The sequence below is a fragment of the Drosophila obscura genome, unplaced genomic scaffold (genome assembly GCF_018151105.1).
Source record: "Drosophila obscura isolate BZ-5 IFL unplaced genomic scaffold, ASM1815110v1 contig_186, whole genome shotgun sequence".
Classification (NCBI taxonomy): domain Eukaryota; kingdom Metazoa; phylum Arthropoda; class Insecta; order Diptera; family Drosophilidae; genus Drosophila; species Drosophila obscura.
The window spans coordinates 898,293-912,508 of record NW_024542774.1 but is presented as its reverse complement, the minus strand read 5'-3'; the positions used below and the strand labels follow the sequence as shown (position 1 = coordinate 912,508).

The following is a 14,216-nucleotide window of genomic DNA, read 5'->3' as shown; positions in this document are numbered from 1 at the left end:
ATGATTTTGGGGATATTTGCTAAAATGATTGAAATGACATCATTCGATTAGTAAATAGTTAATAACAAATTCTAGGCAGTTCAAATGGCACAAGTCGATTACACTACCAATGGGGGAACAAGTGGGTGGCGGCTAAAGCTTAGTAAGTTCCGTTCTGATCTGAGGTGAGATCCCGCTCTGTCGAGGGTTTTGTTGTTTGCCTAAACACTAATAAGATACGATTCTTAAGAGCACAAGTTATTTTTTGTTTGGTAAATTTCAACTAGTCAATGTTCAAATTTAATATTAGTACGAATAAATCATACTTTAGTTACTAGATGCTGTTTTGCTAACACCAATCAGCACTGTCCGCGGCTCAGTTCTGTGGCTCAAGTATCAAGTAGTTCGTAATAAAAAAGGTTCCGTCTTCATATATCCATATAAGTAGGTACTTGTGGGTTATGCTAGGTATCATCTTTATCATCCTCCTCATCGTAATTCGCATTAATTGTGTATATATAAAAACATTGCATTTATGTAGGTCTGTTTCGGTTTAGATTTTTAGTTTTGGTTTTGGTTTTTTGCTTTTTTTTTTTTTTCCCCATCATTTAGCGAATCTGTTGTTACAAAAGGCAGAAATTTCGGTCTGTTTCATCCCCCAAATGCGGGGCTAAGCTAAGAAAATATACAAAAGCTACTTAGATGTAGTATGTATGGTATGTATGTGTGTGTGTGTGTGTGTGGTTTATGTAGTATATAATTATTATATCGTATAAGTGTGTGTGTGGGTGTTTACATATACATTATAGTACATTATATATAATTAATGGTTCCATTATTCGCTTTATCGATAGTGTTCTTGATCCGCTCATTAAACATAAACTTTGTTGCTAATTGTTACATACAAATGTGGCCGTCTTAAATTAAGATTAACAACAAACATTCAAACGAACTCATTCAAAACACTCACTCATTCACACACATAACCATTGGGCAGTAGTCGGCATTGGTACAGTGCGTGCCATAAGTTCTATTGCGTATTATGTACTTGAACCGCACTCGATGGCATTCAGCGAATATATTTGCAAGTCGTTTAAGGCCGTTGTTGGATTTCTGTAGTCTCATATACATACTCTACGCATAACTCGTAAGTGTACATTTTTTTTTCTAATTAAGTTTTGTCTATTGGAAGGTCCACAATATGTAAGCTTAAGCCTGGCGCTGGCGCACCGCCACGTCACCCCAGTCGGCACGCACTGTCCCGGTATTCACTTTGGTTTCCTCCTCCTCCTCCTCCTCCTCCGATTCCTTCTCCTCCTCAGATACATTATTTAGCTACTTAAAAACTAATTTGGAAAAGTTTCTCTAGGTGACCAAAAATATTTTTGTTAATTACTCGTATTAATTATTGAACTGCGCTCAAGCGTTGAGAGAGTAAAAAATGTCCATTGTTCGGCGATTGGTATTGGGGCGTGGAGAGGGGGGGTTCCTATACTCGTACAATATAATACAAAAAACGTATTGCCTAGATTTAAGCTAAACTGGTCGTTTGCCGTTACAGCCAGCGACTCAGGATGTGGCAGAGCAGTAAGAGGGTGAGATTCGCATAGAGGGAGCAGGCCTTGCCGCACAGCTTGATGTTGCTCTCCTGCAAAAGAATTATATGTAGTATTAATGTCTAATCCACTCACTACATATCTCTGTATCTATCTATTAAATATAAATCGACTCACATTCGCATGCCGACTGATGCAGCTCTGGGGTCGCATGCGATTGAACTCGCGGGCGTGCTTGTAGCAGGCCAGCGAATCGTTCACCGACAGATGGTAGTCGATCGTCTGCGGATTGACCGTCAGCACGAGGGCACCGTCCCGCGGACACAGCTGGTCAACGACCAGCAGAATGAGGTTGCTGAACGGTATGGGCAGGACGACAAATGGCCGCTCGCATGCGTGCGCTGTCATATTGTAGACAACGTTGTCCTTCTCGTTGTAGAGCGTGTAGAGCTCTCGCTGCATGTCGCAGGACTTGAGGCGTGTCCGGTGCAGCGTCAGATAGCGGAGCCAATGCTCCTCGCTATCCGACTTCTTGCCGTGGCCATTGTGATGGTGCTCCGGCTCCGGCTCAGTGCCGTTCATATCGCTGTACATCTCAGCGTAGTGGGCGGACACACCGGGCGCCAGTTGCATTAGTTGCACAATATACCACAGCGCCGTATGCAGCAGCCATTTGCCCAGTCGCAGAACATGATAGAGCGGCTGTAATGGTCAGAAAGTTAGTCTCGATATCGAGAGACACATACATATGTATCTCCGAGAGAATGCTCCTACCGATAGCAGCATGCTGGATGCATTATTGTCGCCCCTGGACTCAAAGCACACCGCCTGGTAGTCATAGACGACGACACGCTTGTACACGTTCTCCTCCAGCAGACGCTTCATAATCGCCCCATTGACCTCTCCAAAGAATCTGCCCGTTTCATGGACTCGCGTCGAGATGATCACATAGCCATTGTTGTCCAGTATATAGCAGTCTTTGTCATCCACGGCGCAGGCCTGCCATCCAAAGGAAACAATCAAAATTAAGAGCAAATAAAAATGGAAAGCGGCTACTTGTAGCTACACTCACATTGCCGGTGATATTGTGGAAGAGCTTGTAGAGCGCCGAATGCTGAAACTGGAAGCCCACAACGGCCGCCGGTGCGGATTTGCCGCCCTCATTATGGAAGATGGCATGACTGGCAGTTACAAGGATCTCAGAGTTGCTCTCTAAAGCAGAAAGCGAGGATTATGTGGAGGAGCTCAAAGTGGAAGTTTCCAATACATACCACCCGCATCGAAGGGCACGGAGTAGACAAAGCTTTCCTCCCGTACAAAATGTTGGTCCACGGCGCGCTTATACCAGATCTCATCGATGGCGCGTTTATTGTTCTTGCTGAAGGTCTCGCTGCATAAAAGAGTAACCGTAGGGTGGCTGTAGTATTTGTGGTTGTTTCTAACTATGTAAAATCTTACCCGACACTTGGCTCCTCGGCCATGTTGAACTCGTGCCAGCGTGTGAGGCCGCTGTGGGTGGCCAGGAAGGCGACAGTGACGCCAAAACGCTGCTTGAATTCGTTTCTAGGCGAACAGATAGAGGGCATATATTAGAGACATGTACGGAGAGATATAACTAATATACGTATGAATATTAATTATTAACAAAGTATTGAAGAAGTAGAAGTACATAATGTATACTGTAAGTATTCGTTTACCTTGGCAGCAAACCCATTAGAACGGCTATTGGGCTTGATGCGCTTGTGCTAGATATTTGTGAATGTTTTTTTTGGTATTCATTATGAAGAGGCATTATGTTGTTTGTGGGGGCGTAGATATATTCAATATTAAATATTCAATAGATATTTCAATATTGTGGGTGCAAAAAACATCATTATGAGAGAGACATTAAATATCAAACAACAACAGCGACAAAGACGACAAGAACGTATTCGGTATAATAAAGTGCAAATAAATGTGAGAAAAAGAAAGGGTGTACACAGAAATAAATAATAAAAATATGGTTAATACGAGTATGTGGCGACTGCCTTCATCGGGGCGGGGCGGGGCGTTGACTGTAGTACTTTGAGGTGTCGAGCCTAGCACTATTTCATACCCTACACCGCTGCCCAGTGCCCCACTTACCCCTTGTCGTCCTTGGAATTGAAGCTGGTGTTCTTGGAGAACCACTCGGTGACGCGGGCATCGAAGACCAGGGCCTGCATCAGCTGCCTATCGCCTGCAAACACAAAACCACACGAGAGTCAAAAGCTGCGCCCCCAAAATGGGAAGGTATATATGAGAGTAATCCGGAGAAGAATTGGGATACTTGCTGCCCAACTATTCTCCAGTTACACGTACACGTGTGTGTGTGTGTGTGTGTGTGTGTGTGTGGTCAGTGTCGAATTATTACACTAAAAGTCTTGGTTTGGTGTCGGATAAAATACACATAAAAATGATATCAGAGTCCTCTGTAACATGCAACGATTGTGGGGTGCAAACTCCTCAGCTAACTACAGTGAGTTTCAAAACCATAAGACACTAACACACAATTCTACAATGGATTTGATTTACCAAATAGATTGAATTTTTATTCTAGGCTTAGTGTCTTACAGCATTGAAAACGTTAACACGAAATGGGTACAGAAAATGCATACAAAATTATTTCAAATTTCAAAGAATTGTCATCGGTTCACAGCCAAGTGTAGATACAGTACGGACCATGAACATATATGGGACATAATCACAGCCAAGTGGTTGAAGTGCAGATTAAGTGAGAGTGGAATGATCGATCGGTGCTACTTGGGTGCTATTTTGGGTGCGTGTTTAAACAGACTGTAACTGAGACTGCAAATGTAACTGCAACTGTGACTGCAACTGTTTGGCATTCGTTACTCACAATAGTAGCCTTCTTTTTCATTGATTGATGGATAGCGGCCAGTTGATGAGTTGTTAGCTGTGAATTTGCATGAATATTGAGTTTGCAATCGTAATTTTCGCATGTCTAAGGCCAAAGGAACAGAACAACAAAACAACACACACAAAATGGGCATAACAGAGATATATAGAGAGAGAGAGAGAGAGAGAGAGATGTTGGAGATAGCGGAGGAGCGGCTTTTTTAGCGAAGCGGCTTGATTTGGAGAGCATCGGAAATCGGTGGGACTGGGCGGCTTGTTACTCGCGTATGTTCACACTATATACTTACAGAACATGGCAGCTGTATGCTCCGGGGGCATTGCGCTTCGACTCGCTGGCCATCGCCAGCCAGGCTCACTCATACGCTCGAGAAAGTACAAAAGTTCGATCTCTGGCGTTCTGAATGTCATGTTGCTTTGCTTGCAAAATAGCCTGCAAAACGAAATACCCCCAAAGGATTTAATTGTGATTAGCATGTGGAATGTACAGGCATGCAAAAAAAAAAAACCCACCAATCTGGATGTAATTTCCATCGCTTGCCATCGAAGAAGCTGCGTATATTTGTGCCCTTGATATTAACGCGATGGATATCCTGCTCGGATCGTATATCTATGCGACTGACGCCGTACTGCTCCGGATAGGAGATGACCAGCGTGAATGGTGTGTTCTTGATGGCTGTCCAGTAATACTGGCGCTTGATGCGATTCACCCGTTTCTGTGGAAACACACAAAAACCCAATTGAAGTTCGACTTTTTACCGGGGGAAATATTATGGCTTACCATTTCATCGAAATGATTCTTGACCAACATCCATTTGCTGCTGGTCGATTGATTGATTATAGAATCGCGTATCTGTTCAGAAGCAGAAAAATATATATATTTTGCTTACAGTTCGACAAATTTTGAATTCCTACCGTCATCAGCACTGGATTGAAGTCTCTGGCGGGTCGATCGTCATCCAATAGCTCCACCTCAATCATGTCCACGCTATTGTATGCCGGTTTCAGTATATAACCTTGGAACTGTAACAAAACAAAACGATTAGCCAGTCAGTCCGAATAGTCCGAATACTATGACCGAGGAGGAATACTCACAATTGGACGAAAGTCTGGATGGAATAGTACATAACCATTGTTGGTTACTATAAACGCATAGCCATTTACGCCAAGCTGTGCAAAACACAGACACACAGAGACACAGAGACAGAGAGAGATTGAGATAGAGAGAGAGAATTATTTGCTTATAATCTTAGAGGTAAATCGGAAGGACCTACCATAAATGGCGACAGCAGCTTTTTGATTTCATTGATGGGCACATCGGTGCCGGCTACGCCCAAAATGTTTGCAATCCTTGTCTGTTGTGCATGATCGTGTCGGGAGGGGGGGGAAGAAGGGTTTTTGCATAAGTTTTGGCAGAGTATTGATCCGAGAGAGGGGGGAAAGTGGTCAGAAAACATATACACAAGTTGGACTTTAAAAATGTTTACAAGTATAGAGAATGGTTTAGTTTAGTTTATATTTTTTTTTTTTTTTTGCATTTTAATCAATTACTGAAAAATGAATTTGAAATTTGAGTTTGATAAATGGCATTGCTAGTACAAAAACGAAACTTCGATTCGGCTTACGCATTTTATTTTTTAAAGGCATCTCAAAGGAAAATACAAAAGATGTAAAAACAAAACGGAAAACGGAAACAATGTTGAATGCAAATACGAGTACGAGTACGAGTATGATAGAAGCATCGTCTACTACGCAAGAACTTACGAGTACAAAGTACGAGTACAGTCAAGATCAAGAGAGAGTTCTTTTCAAAAGGATTTTTATGGATGTTGTTTTTTTTTGTATTGATATTGATGTTTATAAAGATTTTTGTTTGTTTTTCGAATTTTGTTAAGCGTTTCTGGACGGTTTTTTAGCGGCTAATTTACATGGCTAGGCAGAGTAGTACTAAGAGCGTATGAAGAAGAGAGATAGAGAGAGCGTTGTTGATGTTGTTGTTGAGTGTTTGGAAGAGTTTGAACCGAAATAATGAACAGAGAGAGAGAGAGAGAGATCACAGAGTGTAAAGAAAAAGATAGTCGAGTAGAGAGTAGAAGAATCAACTGAAAAGTGTTGGAAAGAAGCTGTTTACAGAGTGTAGTCAGTTGTGGGTGGGTGGGTGGTGGAGGGACCTTTGGTTCGTATGGCATGTGTGGAATGGTGGGGGAGGGCTTTGGCATGTCTGTTTGCGTTGTTTATGTTGGTATTTGGTATTGCTGTTGTTGTGGCCGTTTTGGTGTATATTTTTTACAGTTTTTATACCCTTCACACACACACGCGCACACACACACACACACACACACACATATATATTTTGTGGCATATTGTAGTGTGAGCACAGAGCTTTCTGTTTAACACGGGGGGTGGGTGGTACTACTCGTACAAGACAGCATTTGCCACAGCGAGTGAGGGATATACATATATATTAGAGTGAGACAGACAGTTAGTTTTAGTAGAAATGTATGCCATGGCCCAAAGGATCCGATCACGGATATTTCACTGATCTGGAAGCCCATTCGATAGAAGCATTACACAGAGACAGAGAAACAGAGAGACAGATAGAGAGAGAGAGAGAGAGCAAGAGCAAGATTGAAAGAGAACTTAGACTAGAATTGCAAAAATAAATCAAGGCATAAATGGTGGGGTGGGGTGGGTTTTGGTGTGGGATGGATTCTGGATTCCACTGGGTAAGAAATCATAAGTGGCATGGCTCAGGGCGGTGGATGGAGGGGTGCATAGAGGTTATGGATAGAGAGGCATCACAGAAACACAAACCAAAAATTTAGGTGGCAACTGAAAATGGAATCTCGAATCGTCGGTGCTGGAATTAAATTAAGTCAAATCAAAAGATTTAACAAAAAAAAAATCGAATTTTGTACAATTTACATGCAGCTTAGATAACAAATAAGGAAAGTGACATTTTGTAAAAAATTGTATTGGTATTTGCTTTGGTTTTTTTTTTTTGATTTTTTGTTGTTCTTATTTTTGGTTTGTTTTATATTAATTTTTGTTGCAGTTGTTGGATTTGATTTAGAAACAATTTACTCACAACTTGAAGGTTTATTTTCGCAGCCGGATTTATATCGGTCGTTAGATTAATGAGCTGTGAATTTGTATTTGTAGTACATATTTAATAAATCAATTCTCTGGGGAACGGAAGCAACTTAAATAGGGTTTATTCTAGAGGGGTGGGTGGGTTGGGTCTGGGGTTAGGTAAGAGCGGTGGCGGGTGGCAGTGGGGTGTATCGGTGGTGTCGCTGGCTGTGGGTAAGGCGCTGAAGAAGGGGCTCCTACATAGTCCTATCCTGCCTGCTGCTCAATCGAAGAAGGGTATAAAAACTCCAACACAGGATTCAGAATCGATGCCTTCCATTCCATCGGGGGGCTGGGGTAGGTTGGTGTGTCTTTTTGTGGTTGTGGGATTGTTCTGGTGTGCTCTATATACAAAGGTCCTCAGCAGTAGCCTAGTTTGGATTTCACTTTGGTTTTTTTGTTTTCTTGTCAATGATTTTACTTACTAAACATCAATGAAGTGTTCGTTGTACGCTAACATTTATTAATTGGGGGGTTGGGTTGGGGGTATACAGGGGTTCGTTTTGGCACTATGTACGGAGTATATAGTAGAGTCGGATAGAGTAAATCTAGTCGATCGCGATCGTTACGTTACCCGTATACATCTTTCTTAGTTAAAACAACAAATGTTAAATTCTACTACTCAAAATGCTAGATAAAAGATAGTACTATTTATACGTTGAGTAATTAACTAGGCATAGCTATGTATTAATTGATAATTTGATAATTAGATAATTGTTATAATGGTACGAGTACGGTTATATACGAGTATAGAGAAAATCAATATCTAATTATACGTATCGTTAAATACTTGAACCAATTCGAATTGAATTTGTTTGTTACATTTACAGTACAGTACAGTACAGTACATATCTGTATAAACATATACGAACAGTAATACGTATTATACTCGTATTGTATGAACTTATATCGGATTGGAGTTGGTTTCGATTTTGATTTTAGGGTTTGGTTGGTTGGATTTGATTTGATTGGATTTGGTACCCAAACAGTGTGGTGTACGTGGTCAACTATAATGTCAAAAAAGTTTGCTAAAGAATGCCCATGGTCCTAGACCATGTTTAGCGCTAGAATTTGATATACGAGTTATAGTACTATAATAGTTAGTTATAGGATATATTTTTTTTGGTTGGTTAAATATGGATTAGGTATGCATGTATGTAGCGCAAAGTATAACAAATTGTTTACTTTATTTGTAGTTTGTATATATATATATAAGAATATATATAAATATATATGTATGTATATATCTATATAATGTATATATAGTAAGGTAGCTAGAGCTCAATACGATATGCAATTAATTGGCGTATATAAAACTTTTTCTCAAGAGCAGTAGAATACGATTTACGCAATAATTACGCATTTTGGAAATTTATGGAATTTGAAATTGAATTTTTTTTTTTTTTTGTTGCTTGTTAGAATTTGGCATTATAGTTTGTACCTCACGTGTTTGCAATTCCCAGAGTGCTTCATTTATTAAAACTTCTTCGGTGAGATTCTGTGGTATAGTTGTGTATAGTTTGGTAGTAGTAGTAGTAGTAGTAGGTAGTAGTTGTGTGTTATATATATAACGCATAAAATATTAATATAGTAGTAGTAGTAGTAGGTAGTTGGTAGTAGTATAGGTGAGTTTTGTTACATAGATAGATTTCGATTTTCATGGCATTTTGACGGTGGCTGGGGGGGTCGTTTTTTTCTGTATTTCGTGGCTATTCGATTGCTTGCTTCGATTTGTAAATTGTAAATGAGTCGAGGGCAAAATGAATGGCGGCCCTGGAGCTGCGGCTGGCTGGCTGAGTGGGGGGGAACTGCCACGGATTTGATTTTGATATTTTATTTTGTTTTTTTTTGCTAAGAATTTTGCAGTGCTGATTTCTCGCTGATTTCGCATAGAATCGATAGAATCGAGTCGGGAGGTCTAGTCATTGTCTGGCATACACTTACCGCATTTTCGCGTCGATCGTAAATGGGCATCGATACGGTGGTCATGAATTGATAGACATTTGAGTCCACGGGCTGGTTCCACGTCTGTCGCCACAAGAGAGAACAAGAGAGAAAGAGAGATGAAAAAGAGATAGTATCGTAACTTTAAACTAGAGAGAACTTATATCTAGTACGAGTATATGATGTGACAACTCACTTCCTTTATGCGCCGATACTCGCGTCTGTTCATCTCGCTGGGCTCCAGCATCCGGTCGTGCACCTGCCAATATTCAAGGACGTCTGCCTTCTGCTCCTCGCACTGCTTGATCTCCCACAGATGGTCGGAGAGTTTCGTATCCTAGATGTGCATAGATCAAACGAGTTTTTTTTGTTTGGAAATTTTCGTTCTCGGTTCCCCCTAACACACACACACACACACACACACACACAATATGTTGCAATTACCCACCTCAATATCAGCATAGACCTGGGTCCAAATCACCGGATGATCGTGCCTACCCAAAACGAGTGGCCTGGCCATAACCGGTATATAGTTTAGGACCATCTCACGCACCTCAGCGGTGTCGCTGAGATGCACATAATAGCCCTGATTCTCGCATGCCATCCACCGTATATCATCCCAATTAGCCACCTCTTTGCCAATCAGATAGGTAAAAATCCGCACTGGCTTATAGGGCGGATCCCGCCAATTGTGCATCTCGAAGACCTCGCGATTATTCTCCGGCGCCCCATCCCCAATGATCATGATCGCCTGATTGCATTGTGCACCGCGCGACGACGACTTCGCCTCTTCCAATATCTCGAATGCTCTTGTCAATGCAGCGGTATAATTGGCGATCGATTTGGGTCCAAAGTTTTCAATCCCTTCTTTCAGTTCACGAATGTTGCCCAAAGTTGCCTGGATGGATTTCGAAATATACGTTGTGGTTGGTGTATATCGAATATGGGTATGGATTGGGGGGTTTATGTGTTATGATTGCATGGTTTTATGGATTCGGATTGTTGTTGGGAGAAAATCAATTGAAATTGAATTGAAATTATGTAATGGTGAAATCAATCAATAATCGAAAAATCAGGCCGAAATAAATATAGTGTCTGTGTGTAAGAAAGAGTATTGGAATGATATATACTTGAATCAGTGTATCCTCGAAACATCCGACAACTGGGTTCACTTCCTTATCAAAGGTGAAGATGTTCACAAAGTCATTTGTACCTAATGTATCGAGTATCGTATTGACAACATGCTTTGCGATATCTAGCCTCTGTCCCAACATTGAACCGGATCCATCCATTAGGATGACAATATCCTTTGGACTTGTCGCCGCCTCCATATACCAGGAGCGTAACCGGCAATCGTATAGATCGACCGGTACGTCCTTTCTCCATTTGGATGCAGGGAATTGACGCATAAAGCCGGTCGAACTGCCAAAAAATTGCCACGATAATGTGGGATCATTTTTGTAATTATCGCGGAATATCTGATCCAAATTCTCCGACCATTGTATCGCCTTTATCACATCCGGTGCTGTGTTTAGTCGTTTTTCGTTTCATTTGTTATATTGGGCAAGTTTTTATGGCACAAGAGAAACGGAAAGAATTTGTATAGAAACAAAGATTAGTAATCCTTTAACGTAGTGTTAATTCGTTGTGTTGTCTCTTCGGGCAGGACATAGCACAGGAAAGCGCAGGCACAGACAGGTAAGACAGGTGTGTTCTTTTTGTTTTTAATTGTTTGTTTGGTGTGCTTGGACTCTCCGTGTTATGTGGCTTTGGGTTGGGTGTTATACGGTTTCTGGCATTATGTTTTATTATTATTATTAGTAGAAGTATTGAGCGTTTTGGCGAATCCGGCCATCGAGCGATTCTCTGCGTCCCACGCGTGCGAGTCGGCAACGTACGCAATGCGCCACCAACGGCGATCGAGTACAGTTACAGTTGAGCCAACTGTTTGTTTCTTTGTTTGTTTGTTGGTTGTGTTGCATTAGGTACAGTTTTGTGTGTTGCCGGGCGGCGCAATGCGGTGCTTGCTGCGCGCACGCGTACGGCGCGCATTGACTTAAGCGATTTGTATATTGAAAAGGAAAAAGTAGGCGCATGAGCGGTTAAACGGTTAAGGCAAGCAAGCGTAGAGCGACAGAGAGAGAGAGAAAGAGAGCTGCGAGCGAAAGCCCATAGAGTGTTTTGGATAAGCTTTGCTTTTCATGCGCGTGTTTCGGGTTTGAAAGCTTGACAAAAGACAATTGGCACAGGCAGAGCAGGGCAGGGCAGGGCACACGGTGTGCTCCAAAAAGTAAGGTTACAGTTACAGATATAGAGAGAGAGAGAGGCGTGGAGAGAGACGTGGAAAGAGAAGAGATACACGGATTATATCGTTATGAGCATAGTTCCAAACCTCGATCAAACACGTTCACGGGCACGTGCACCGAGCTAACACTAAAGTTGACCGGTGTATTGTGGAACTCCGGCCGCGGCTCCAGCACCACCACCTTGGGCTGCACATAGATCAGTGGCTCCCCAATGTCCTTGTCCATGTCGGGTGCAGGCGTTGGAATCGGTGGCACGGGATCGCCCGGCTCTAGCATCTCCTTGGCATTGTAATAGGAGAACATCTTATCCGCCATATCGTTCTGATGGGACAGAGCCGTGTTCTCAGCCGTGTCCATAATGCGCTAAAAAATAGTCCTTGGCTGTTGAATTGCTTGGGGGAATAGGACGGGGCACATCACTTACTCGCACAGCGCTGACCTTCAGATCCATCATCATTTCTATTTCCTTGGCCATCGAATCGACTATTGAGGCTCCAGTGCGCTGCACCACTTTGGCCTCCTTGAAACTCTGTGGGAATGTGAAAGGTGAAAAAATCGACCATAGAAATGTGCCCGAAATGCGTCAACTGGTCTCTGAAATCCCACCCGGACCATGAGCATTACGAGGCCCCCCAAGAGTAAGGGCCATCTGTTCGAGCTTAAGTACTTATTTACACATACTCGCATGCACATACATACATACATATGTACATATATAAACAGTTGGCGGCTCAAATGAGCTTGTTACTCAAGTGCAACAAAGTTTCATTTGTATATCCAATTGCTTTTGCCTAAAAATAAAATACCAGCTGTCCCGACCAGCGTCAGATACTGACCTCATACGGCTGGGGGGGCAGACACAATGGCGGACAAATATTCTTTTGGAATGGAATACCCTTTCAAAGGGTTATGGCATTCTGATGCCTGCTGGAAGCTCTAAGAAAAACAATCCGTCATTAAACTGTTTTCAACTTTTCTAAATCCTTTCTTGGGGCCTGTACATATTTCTAGCTTAGCTTTCAATTCTTAGTTCCACTTAAAAAGGGTATCTAAGCATCAACTTACTAACTCAAATGGTAGGAGCAGGCTTTTAATGTGACATATTTATAATGGAACAGAGAAATTGTCTAGGACATGCTATTAGCTTAATTATTCCATTTTAATTTAATTAACTAATATCTGCAATCCTATCCACTCAAAACCTTGGGTATTAAAGTTGTCTCCTACTGATCCACACTCTCCCCATCTTGTTTTTTTTTATTTTTCCAAGTAATACTTTATAATTACTGTGTTCGGGGGGTCAGCCTTTAACCCAAATACGAAGCCGAAGTTGGCGTCGCCGTCTCGGCAGAGGCTGAGAGACCTCAAGAACAACAATAACAGCACAAAAACAGAGAGCAGAGAACAGAGAACAGAGAACAGGGCATAGAGCATGTGGTAAACGGAGCGTAAAAACCAAGAGACGGCGGCGAGTGGGAAAAATCAATAAAATACTTGCTGGCACTCACCTCCTGTACCTCCTTGCGCCTGGTGATAAAATCGCCCAGATGAAACAGTTCCATGCCCAGTTTGTCGGCCCAGGAGTGAACGCTGCATGTGGTGGAGGGGGGAATGGGGATAGCGGTGAGATTTTCTATCTCTGATTTCTAGATGGGTGCCCACTCACAGATTGTAGTTGATGTTCTCGGCAGGCTGCAGATGGGCGCAGGGGGCATGCCAGAGGAGCATGGAAATGAGGCTCAGGCAGAGGCGCCAGCAGGGCCATGTCCAGGACCAGGCCATGTCTCTTCCTGCTGCTCCACTTGTACTGACTGCTGCTGCTGCTGATGCTTCGGCTCCTGCTCCTGCTCCTGCTGGCGGTGGTGCTTGAAGATCGAGCGGAAGCGCGACATAAATACGAGCCAGAACTTATTTTGTAGCCCACTTTTCAGCACTCACACACAGGCACCGCACACGCACACACAGGCACCGCACATGTCTCACACATACTCCGTTAGCCCGTTAGCTCGGCTCAGGCCACCTGTCCTGGCCATCCACACACATATCCTGCTCACTGTACACGTGCAACCACTTGAAATCGGAGTTCCCTAACTCAAACTAAAAACATTTTCCGACAAACGATTTCCCGACAACGATCTGCAGGCTATTTTTTCCCGAATTTTCTCAACGTGCCTGCACTGCAGTGCTGCTGTGTGTGTGCGTGAAAATTTCGTGTTGTTTGGCAGCGAAAACTTTTCTCTCTACACTGTCGTTCTGCCCGTTGTTCTGACGTTTCTTTTGACGTTTCTGTGTCAGCGATGAGTTCATCGCCTGCTGCCCATTAGCCAGAGCGAGACCACAGCCAGGTTTCAGCCTCAAGCGCTAGCCGCACTGCTCTGGGCCTCCACTGCGCCTGTCCTGACAG

General features: G+C 42.7%; 1 protein-coding gene across 7 annotated transcripts; it reads right to left on the bottom strand.

The window, feature by feature from the left end:
* Positions 1–492: 492 nt before the first annotated feature.
* On the bottom strand, positions 493–14,066 carry LOC111081232 (voltage-dependent calcium channel subunit alpha-2/delta-3). 7 transcript variants are annotated; one of them, XM_041592869.1, is made up of 24 exons: positions 13,479–14,066; positions 13,321–13,402; positions 12,237–12,341; positions 11,899–12,175; positions 10,637–11,031; positions 9,955–10,404; positions 9,703–9,843; positions 9,507–9,590; positions 9,004–9,060; positions 5,705–5,785; positions 5,526–5,600; positions 5,346–5,453; positions 5,212–5,283; positions 4,944–5,146; positions 4,721–4,863; positions 4,414–4,470; positions 3,660–3,753; positions 3,233–3,280; positions 2,994–3,098; positions 2,807–2,925; positions 2,608–2,747; positions 2,310–2,534; positions 1,713–2,237; positions 493–1,627 (listed from the first exon to the last, which is right to left on the bottom strand). In XM_041592869.1, exons 1-24 carry the CDS (start codon positions 13,592–13,594, stop codon positions 1,535–1,537), a joined length of 3,795 nt encoding a protein of 1,264 aa, XP_041448803.1. In that variant the 5' UTR covers positions 13,595–14,066; the 3' UTR covers positions 493–1,534. The 7 variants fall into 7 exon arrangements, with proteins under 7 accessions (XP_041448803.1, XP_041448808.1, XP_041448804.1 ...); XM_041592874.1 differs by lacking the exon at positions 9,004–9,060 and adding an exon at positions 7,519–7,572; XM_041592870.1 differs by lacking the exon at positions 3,233–3,280.
* Positions 14,067–14,216: the final 150 nt, after the last annotated feature.

Bases quoted from the DNA above. Each gene is read 5' to 3' on its own strand.
- LOC111081232 (XM_041592869.1), bottom strand. From the start codon at position 13,594: ATGGCCTGGTCCTGGACATGGCCCTGCTGGCGCCTCTGCCTGAGCCTC. The intron at 4,864-4,943 runs GTGGGTTTTTTT...TTCGTTTTGCAG, and splicing joins TGGAAATTACATCCAGATTG to GCTATTTTGCAAGCAAAGCA. The intron at 3,099-3,232 runs GTAAACGAATAC...CTGTTCGCCTAG, and splicing joins CTAATGGGTTTGCTGCCAAG to AAACGAATTCAAGCAGCGTT.